Source organism: Abramis brama (assembly GCF_963993115.1).
Source record: "Abramis brama genome assembly, chromosome: 12".
NCBI classification, from domain to species: Eukaryota; Metazoa; Chordata; class Actinopteri; order Cypriniformes; family Leuciscidae; genus Abramis; species Abramis brama.
This window is the reverse complement of record NC_139974.1, coordinates 37,659,407-37,668,535: the sequence shown is the minus strand read 5'-3', so window position 1 is coordinate 37,668,535 and position 9,129 is coordinate 37,659,407. Positions and strand designations below refer to the sequence as shown.

The window sequence follows — 9,129 nt, the reverse complement described above, 5'->3', positions numbered from 1 at the left end:
CAAATGTTCGGATTGGTTTCATTATGGACAAAAAAGTGGAAAACATTCTTCAAAATATCTTCTTTTATGTTCAACAGAAGAAAGAAAATCATAAAGGTGAGAAAATGGTGACAGTTTGCATTTTTAACCCTTTAATGCATAACTCGCATTTTACCTTCATACATTTGTTGCATTTAGTTTCAAGTGACAGAGAAATAAAAAGATAAAAATGAGACAATTAGTTCATTACTGTACATTTTCTTTATTTTAATTTCATCGTTAGCACAGGTCTAGAAATGCAGCGGGAAGAAAGAGAACTTCCTCACGGGGGAGAAAGACCGACACTACAGGAAAGAAGTGACGAGACAATTGCGGGATTAAGATGCGTAAATACATTTCTACAAATTTCCCATCAGAGAAGAATGACACTATGCTACTTAAAAGAATCCACACACCCTCAGGACGTCACAAGATGTTCTTGAATATTCCTTTGTTAAGGTATATATAGATACATATCGCCTATGTGGTGTGGCCTCGCCGCGATGAGAATCTCAGGTGTGCGTGGCGACTGATGCGGGGCCTGTTGTAGGCAACCAGATAAAAAGGTTCAGTTTAATTCATGACATGCATATAGCCAAGCAAAGTATGCCTTCTAATAGAGCAAGCTGGACCAACCGCTCATTGTTATGAACTGATATGACCATTAATAATCAATAGTGAGCAATTAGGAACGTTAATGACACGTCGCTCAGACCAAGAAGTTTTGAACTTCATCTTAAAAATCTGAGTTTCTCAAAAGCTCTTTGATAAAAAGAAATGATCTCCACGTTGCACAAAATGACACCCACGACTCTCTCTGCCGGGTTTCCGCCCTCCTCCAACGTTTTGCTTCTGACACACACACTTGTAGACACAATCTTCTCATTGACAAGGTGACGAAACTACATCAGACCACCACACGGTCTCTCAGACACGAACACGGAGCGATGGTGATCCTAGTTGGGAAGAAGCGTTTCAATCCGACTGGATGGTGATGTGGGGCCGGAGGAGGGTGTCCAGCAGTGTAGGTGGCATGCGGCTTTGCGTATCTTTATGCAAGCGGGTGTAGGTGTTTGTTTGTGTATGCATGTGAGTTAAAAAGCCAGCTAGGGTCCCCTGCACTAAGAGAGTGCTGTAGTTCTGAAGAGCAACGGCACGGCTACAGGCCCTGCCCTCCCAAATCTGAAGACTGGTCACTTCCACTGGAGCCGCTCTGCGCTCGCTTTATGTACAAATTCAACAGTTTCAGCTGGGAAGAGAGAAAATGTGCATGTTATAGATTAATCTATAAAGACAGAGTGATAGTGAGAGTAAGGAGGGGAAAAAATACATTTAATAAGAGTAAAGTGTTCACCTTGCTGCCGGACAGCTGGCTGAGGTGAGGTTTCAGATCCTCTCCGATGACAGCATAGACGGCCACAAGGCAAAATACACACGCCTTTCGTACACTGCTCTCAGAGTTATCATAACCCTGCGAATGAGAGAAAATTACAATCAAAACATGCAGGGACAAACTTTAAAATGCCCCATTTATGCCATTATAAAAATTCTCCTACAACAGGTTTACATGCATCAAAACCAAAAACACTTTAATTTTCTCATAATTGATATTGCAGCATCAGCTCTTTTCTCTCAGTGTCTGAAATGGTTCAATCAAGAATTCGGTCTCACTAAACCCCTCCATTCTGAGAGCCTGCTCTGCTCTGATTGGTCTGATGGCCCAGTCTGTTGTGATTGGTCTACTGCTTACAGTGTGTGTTAGAAATGCTCATTACTGCGTGCTTTCACTCTGGAAGTTTAGTTCGAAACGGGGCACGGATTGCATGGAAAATTGCTAATGTGAAAGCTGTCGTGCGGACCCGGGTGTTTACTCTGCTGCGCATAATAGAACCAAATTTATTTTAAAAAAAACACACTCTATATTGAGTTCTGTCATGTGGCGTGCACGTTTGTGATGCACGATGAACGCAAGTGCACCAGGGAATTAACACCTGTTCACACCATGAGAGATAACTATATTAGAATCCATGCCAGTGTACAATAAAGTTATGTTTCTTCTGATTGGCTGCCAATGCTTTATCATTCATCAAATGGTATCTGCAAGGATTTCCAGTCAGGATTTAGATCGTATCATAGTAGGCTACTGAGACTGCTCTAATTAGAGTTACAAATGATTTGCTCTTATCATCCAACCGTGGTTGTATCTCTCGATTAATGTTACTGGATCTTAGTGCTGCATTTGATACGATCGACCACAACATTCTTTTGAATAGACTCGAAAATTATTTTGGCATTAGTGGAATTGCATTGGCATGGTTCAAATCATACTTATCTGACCATTACCAATTTGTAGCAGTAAATGAAGAGGTGTCATATCAATCACATGTTCAGTATGGTGTACCACAAGGCTCAGTACTAGGACCGTTGCTTTTCAACCTGTACGTGCTACCCTTGGGAGATATCATTAGGAAGCATGGCATTAGCTTTCACTGTTACGCTGATGATACTCAGCCCTATACTCTAGAACCTAGAAAGTCTTTGTCGTCAGTTGGGAACCTGTGTGTGCTTTTTGATACCAAACTTTGATTTGAAAGCCACATTTCTAGTATCTGTAAAACCGCATTCTTCCATCTTAAAACTATATCTATTCTAAATTATGACATATGCTCTCAATGACAAATGCGAAACAGTTAGTTCATGTGTTCATGACCTCAAGGCTAGATTATTGTAATGCTCTACTGGGTGGTTGCCCTGTACGCTTAATAAACAAACTCCAGCAGGTCCAAAATGCCGCAGCTAGAGCTCTTACCAGAACCAGGAAGTATGACTATATTAGCCCGGTTCTGTCAGCACTGCATTGGCTCTCTATTAAACACTGTATACATTTTAAAATCTAGCTAACTACCTACAAAGCATTAAATGATTTATCTCCTCAGTACTTGAGCGAGCTCTTAACACATTACAGTCCTTCACGTCTATTGCGATCTCAAAATTCTGGCCAGTTGATAATACTTAGAATATCAATATCAACTGCAGTCAGTAGATCCTTTTCCTATTTAGCACCCTGGAATAGTCTTCCTAGCCTTGTTCGGGAAGCAGACACACTCTAGACTAAATCTAGACTGAAAACACATCTCTTTAACCTGGCATACATAAAGCACATTATCAATTTCGATAATTCAAATCAGTTAAATTATTGTTAGGCTGCATAAATTAGGTCAACCGGAACCGGTACCACTTCCTATAACACCCGATGTACTTGTTACACTGTAAGAAGAATGGCATCTACACTAACATTAGTCTGTCTGTCTCCTATCCTTAACCCGAGGTTACCGTAGTCAGCCGGATCCGGTCCGTATCCAGATCAGATGGTGGACCTTCACCTAGACACGACCAAAACGCAGCCCTGAAAGTCAGCAGAGACCGTGTCAACTAGACAATCCCTGCGAAGGCCTCGACGACACGACAGCCATCGGCACAGATCCTCAGCATAGATCACAAGAACCAGACAGGTCCTCCGCACAGACCTTATGGCCAGCTTTGGCTCCATACCGGCGTGATGAATCGATCTTCAAGCAAAAGGAACTGGATGAATATATGAATGCTACCGATCCCGATCTGAATTTTGACTTGTGAAGCAGCCTGGATCGTGACACCGTGTTCGTTTGTTGGCCAGAGGAAAACCTGCCCCCCCCGACTGAGCCTGGTTTCTACCAAGGTTTTTTTTTCCATTCTGTCACCTGATGGAGTTTGGGTTCTTGCCACTGTCGCCTGTGGCTTCCTTAGTTGGGGACATTTAATATTCAACAATATTATTGATCTGACTGTACTGACACTGTTGTATGAGAACTGAGCTAGATTTTTTGCTTTATAGAAGAAATTAACTTAATAATTGATGATCTTTACAACGGAACTGAATCAACACTGAACTGAATCAATTCAGCTGAACAACAGACAAATCACGCCATTTTCCTGTTATCACTGTAAAGCTGCTTTAAACCAATATTTATTGTACAAAGCACTATATAAATAAAGGTGACTTGACCAGCTGGTGAAAAAATCCTTCTGAAAGTGACTCAAACGATATCGATCCTGTGTTATTCTATTCTTACAGAATTTGAACGATTATTAAAACTTTATAGTTATTGTTCCCTGCCATATATATACACTAGCGTTTAAAAGTTTGGGGCCAATAAGATTCGTTTTTCTAAGAGGTCTCTTATGCTCACCAAGGCTGCATTTATTTGATAAAAAATTGCAGTACAAACATACCTTTTTTTCAGGATTCTTTCAAAAGAACAGCATTTATTTGAAATAGATATAATTTGTCAAATGTCTTTATTGTCACTTTTGATCAATTTAATGCATCCTTGATGAATGAAAGTATTAATTTCTTAAAAAATAAAATAAAAAAAACAACGGTAGTGTATATAAAGTACAGTATTTACCTGAATGAGCCCAGGGACGATCTCTGGGAGCATTTGAACGAGACCCTCTTTGGGCAGCCGGTCGATGACTTTGGTGAGCATCTTAATGGCAGCCAGGTTGATGGGGTAATCTGCCGACTGGATGATGGGGCATAGCACCTTGATACACTGATCGGGACTTATTGAGGTTGCCAACATAGACGCCCCCTCTTCTGCGGCCCGCACCACCTGATTCAGAGAGAAAAGGACATTTTGTGCCTGGGTTTAGATTTGCGCTTTAGTTTGGGTTGTGAACTGTGATTTTTGGGTGAACTATCCCTTTAGGGATGCCTGACCTCTTTGTGTGGGTCTTTATGTGCTTCCAGGGTCTTCATAATGGTGAGTTCCGCATAGTTTTTAAAGCGCCACGGCTGCCTGTTAAGGATTTCCTTTAACACCCGGAGTGCTAATGCCCGAATGACGTGCTGAGAGAGAAAAATAAAGATCAGCAACTAAATTTGGTTGTCCTCATGACTCACATTAGAGTGTGTTTACAGCAGTGAGTGCATGTTTGCAATCACCTCTCCATCCCCAAGTGTTTCCAGGAGCAGAAGGAGGATGGTTTTGAAGTGCTCGTCCCAAACATGCAGTTGTGTTTCTCTGATCAGCCGCATTAGCTCACACAGCGCGGCTTTCCTCTCTTCCACTCGTTCGCTGTGATTCGAGAGCTCCTTTAGGAGCTCAGAGACCACCTCAGACTGGTCCACACCGCTGTCTGTAACACCATCAGCAGAAAGGATGTAAGACACACACAGGTTTACATGCATACACTTGACCAAGCAGTTACAGAAGTGCGTTACCATCAGTGAGGCACTCGGCATCCTGGTCTGCATCTTTCAGGCTTTTATTAAAAGGGGAGGAGCTGAAGGAAGAGTCAGAGTAGCTGACTGGCTGGTATTCCCCTTTTGGGCGGGGACTCGACGAGAGGAGTGGCATTGTATTTAGCAGAGATGTCTTGTTATCCAGTGCCGTCCGACCAGAGTCCGTGGTTTGATCACAACCCTGTAAAGAGACACATACATAATACATTCACACATCAGTGAAATGGTCAATATCCACAGCGAAAAGTCAAACGGTTTTATATAATGAGTGCTTATCTGTATTATCTTATCTGTATCACCATAGCCCATGGTAAAATACCAGTGCTTTCATATCAATCTGCAGTCTTTGCCTTTTTATATCAAGTAATCTCAAGTGTTAATGTAGTATTATTTACATAATATTATAGTATTTATTAATATGAGAATTTAATTAGAATTTATTTTAATTTTGTTGTGCTTTTGTCATTTTTATTACTTTAAAAAAATCTATTTAGCATGATTTTTTTTAGATTCAGTTTTAGTTATCAGTACCAGTATTTGAAATGATGATTTGGCAACTAACTGAAATAAAAATAAGATTAAGTTTTGTAAGTTTTTTCCATATATAATTTATTTTATTTCAGCTTTATTTCAGTTAATGAAAAAAAAAAAAATGTATAGTTTGTTTTAGTTAACAATAACAATAACTGCAAATGATGCAGTATTAAGTATTAAAAAGGAACTATTATGCCCTTTTACAAAGTCTTGATTTTGGGCTTTACTAGAGTTCCTGTCTCTATGAAGCCCCTCCTTCTGAAAAGCACAATGTGCTCTGATTGGTCGGCTGGACCAGTGTGTTGTGATTGGTCAACTGCTTAGAGCGTATTTCAGAAACACGTGTTTTGCTTTTCTTACCTCTTCTCCACCATCTCCATCTCTTTTCCGCGCCGGCTCTGTCATGTCCTCTTGGCTGCGGACGCTGAAGTTCTGGATGGCCTGACTGACTCCTCTTAGGGAGCTGTAGATCTCCTCAGAGTTCATGTTCTCGGTATCGTAATCAAATGCACTGAGAAATGATACACACACATAATTTACATGGAATGTTTAGCTATGCAGAAATGCTGAGCAAACGACTACATAACCCAAATCACAGCATTTATGGAGTGAGTGAATCTCTGTCAATGTTTGTAGTTTGAGACCCAGTGGCGTACCTTGGTGAAGGTGTGTTTTGTGATGTGTTGGTAGGGGATGTTAAAGGGCTCGACCAACTAGCTGGTGATCTTGGGGTGTGTCGGGTGAGTGGGCTTCCCATTGTAGCCTGCAAGATTAAACAAATCATGTTAGTGCTGACAGAAAAGTGTCTCAGAAGCGGTTCTTAAAGAGTTTGTTAATCACCTGGGCTGTGTTGCCTGTGTTTCGTAGGTGGTTCTGCAACAATTTGGTGGCTCCATCCTGAAAGGTTTTAGGCAGTGCTGCGAGAAGCATTGTGAACTCTGGTGTGTTCAGCTGGAACAGCGAGATCAACACCGACTGCGCTGCCTGTAATCAAAGCACATAATTAGGCCTTCAAACCAATCAACACCACCAGAGGAGATCTAACAAACTATAAATAATCAGATCTCACGTTTAAAGCTGAAAATGTAGAAACATTTGAAATATCATTCACGTAATAATGTCTTGTACCTTTCTGACATCCGAGCTCTTGGGTTCGGTGGTCCACGTAATGATACGAGACACTGCCAGTCTGGTTTCGCTCGAGTTGACAAAATCCTGTGGCTCCATTTGTAGTGTCAGTGTTTCTATGTACTTCAATATGGCCACCTTCACCTGAAACATTATTCTTATGTTACAACTCTGCAACAAAATCACCTAAGGCATATTATGTCAAGCATTCACTCCAAAAAAACATTTTACCTCCTTTAAATCAATCTTCTCCACATAAAGACCAATCAGAATCAAACATGTTTCCACACATCAACGCTGCAGACCATCCGTTACAGACAAGCACACAAAGTCACTTAATTACAGCTATTCTTAAATCCATGAAATGAAGCAAGACAGCAGGGGGAAGTTGGGACGAGCATGACGGGTGTGATTGGGCACAGCTCAGCGTTTCAAAGGCAAAAGGCTTGTGTGTTTGTGTTGTGCCCTGCTCTCGTTCACTGACGCCCCCCTCTCTCAAACATCATCCTGCTTCTGTCAAGACTGACTGATCAAGGCCCTCAACAAGCACTTTCTCCCACATTTTCTACACTACCTTTCAAATGTTTGGGGGCGGTAATTTAAAAGTTGTGCGCTTAGCAAGGCTGCATTTATTTAATTTTAATCAAAAATAAAGTAATATTGTTGCAATTTAAAATAGCTTTGAATGTATTTTGAAGTGTATCAGTCACATGATCCTTTAGAAGACATTCTAATATGCTGATTTGCCGCTTAAGAAACATTTCTTATTATTATTATCAGTGTTGAAAACGGTTGTGCTGCTTCATATTTAGTGGAAACTGTGATACTTTTTAGGATTCTTTGATGAATAGAACTAATTGCAATATACATTTCTATACTGATCAATTTATTACATCCTCGCTGAATAAAAGTATTAAACTGGTGAATTACGGGCGGAAATCTGCGTATGACGATTCCGTGAGTTACTTATCCCTGTCGGTTAACTCTGAATAAATGTCGAGCTAGCTTAGCTGAGGGGTTTTAGTTGTGGGAGCTGCGCGTTACGGAATTGCTTCCCCTGTGTCTCACTGACCTGTACTGCTTGGTTCCACAATTGGATATTTTCCTGCAGTGTGCAAGCATGCCGTCGCTTTCTGAGGGGAAGCAATTCTATAGCCCCGCCCCCGTACCAGCAACAGCGCCTTCTCCCCGGCTTCAGAGAGAGAGAGGGAGAGCACGTCAATGAAAGGGAGCCCTGACAGACACGCAGATAAGGGGGAGAAAACTGGACAGGGACACTGCTGAAAAAGAGATGCCGAATGTGAGGAAGATGAAAGGGAGATGGGTTGGTTAGAGGGGAGTTGGGCAGATGTGGTTATGGGATTGGTGTAGGGCAGTGTTTCCTACAGGGTTTTCTTGTTGCAGCCGGAGACTTCGAAACAATTTTTGACAACACTATTTTACAGTGCCTTTGCTACATGTAGTTACTATAGTAATAACTATAAATTATGAATAATTACATGCAACTAACCCAAAAGTAAGTACATGTAGTTAATTATTATTACTCAGTACTTAAATGTATAATAACACTGTAAAATGGACACCTTACAATAAAGTGTAACCCAATTTTTCCCCCACATTTTTTTTTATTCAAATAAAATTAAAGTCTGAAACTCGCATATGCAATTTTTTTAGTTTTTTTCCCCTCACATTTATCAATATATTGTCATTTAATGCTCCCTGTTATTATTGTGAATTCAATTAAAAAAATGTTTTTGGAAATTAAAATAATGCTAAAATACAAATGAAAAAACAAAAACTAGAAATTTTATCTTGGCGACAAGCTGAAAAAAAAACAAAAAAGCTTAAATTGAAGCACTAAAAAATAAATAAGTTATATATTTATATATAAATAAATAAATAAACAATAAATAAATAAATAAATATAAATAAATATATAAATATACTATAAAATCTACTAATGACAAACGAAAATACAAAAGATAAAGGCTAATACAAAATGTTAATAAATACTACTAAAATAACTTTGGGACCCTATCAATACAACACAAATGTGCATTTTTAGTATTGTAAAAAAAAGAAAAAAAAAAGAAAAAGACTTTCTAAAAACTTAATCTAACACTGATTTAATGGATTAATTAATAAGAATGATAACAAATGAG

General features: G+C 39.8%; 1 protein-coding gene across 50 annotated transcripts in view; it reads right to left on the bottom strand.

The window, feature by feature from the left end:
• Nucleotides 1-221: 221 nt before the first annotated feature.
• clasp2 (cytoplasmic linker associated protein 2) overlaps nucleotides 222-9,129 on the bottom strand; it is a 57,337-nt gene continuing 48,429 nt past the window's right edge. For all 50 annotated transcript variants that reach the window (XM_084132116.1, XM_084132164.1, XM_084132127.1 and 47 more), the window contains 10 exons: nucleotides 6,968-7,111; nucleotides 6,680-6,823; nucleotides 6,496-6,602; nucleotides 6,200-6,350; nucleotides 5,285-5,486; nucleotides 5,006-5,199; nucleotides 4,781-4,909; nucleotides 4,467-4,673; nucleotides 1,373-1,489; nucleotides 222-1,267 (listed from right to left, as the gene is read on the bottom strand). In XM_084132116.1, the coding sequence (XP_083988242.1) occupies nucleotides 1,178-1,267; nucleotides 1,373-1,489; nucleotides 4,467-4,673; nucleotides 4,781-4,909; nucleotides 5,006-5,199; nucleotides 5,285-5,486; nucleotides 6,200-6,350; nucleotides 6,496-6,602; nucleotides 6,680-6,823; nucleotides 6,968-7,111 (1,485 nt within the window). In that variant the 3' untranslated portion in view covers nucleotides 222-1,177. The remainder of the gene's footprint in view (nucleotides 1,268-1,372; nucleotides 1,490-4,466; nucleotides 4,674-4,780; nucleotides 4,910-5,005; nucleotides 5,200-5,284; nucleotides 5,487-6,199; nucleotides 6,351-6,495; nucleotides 6,603-6,679; nucleotides 6,824-6,967; nucleotides 7,112-9,129) is intronic.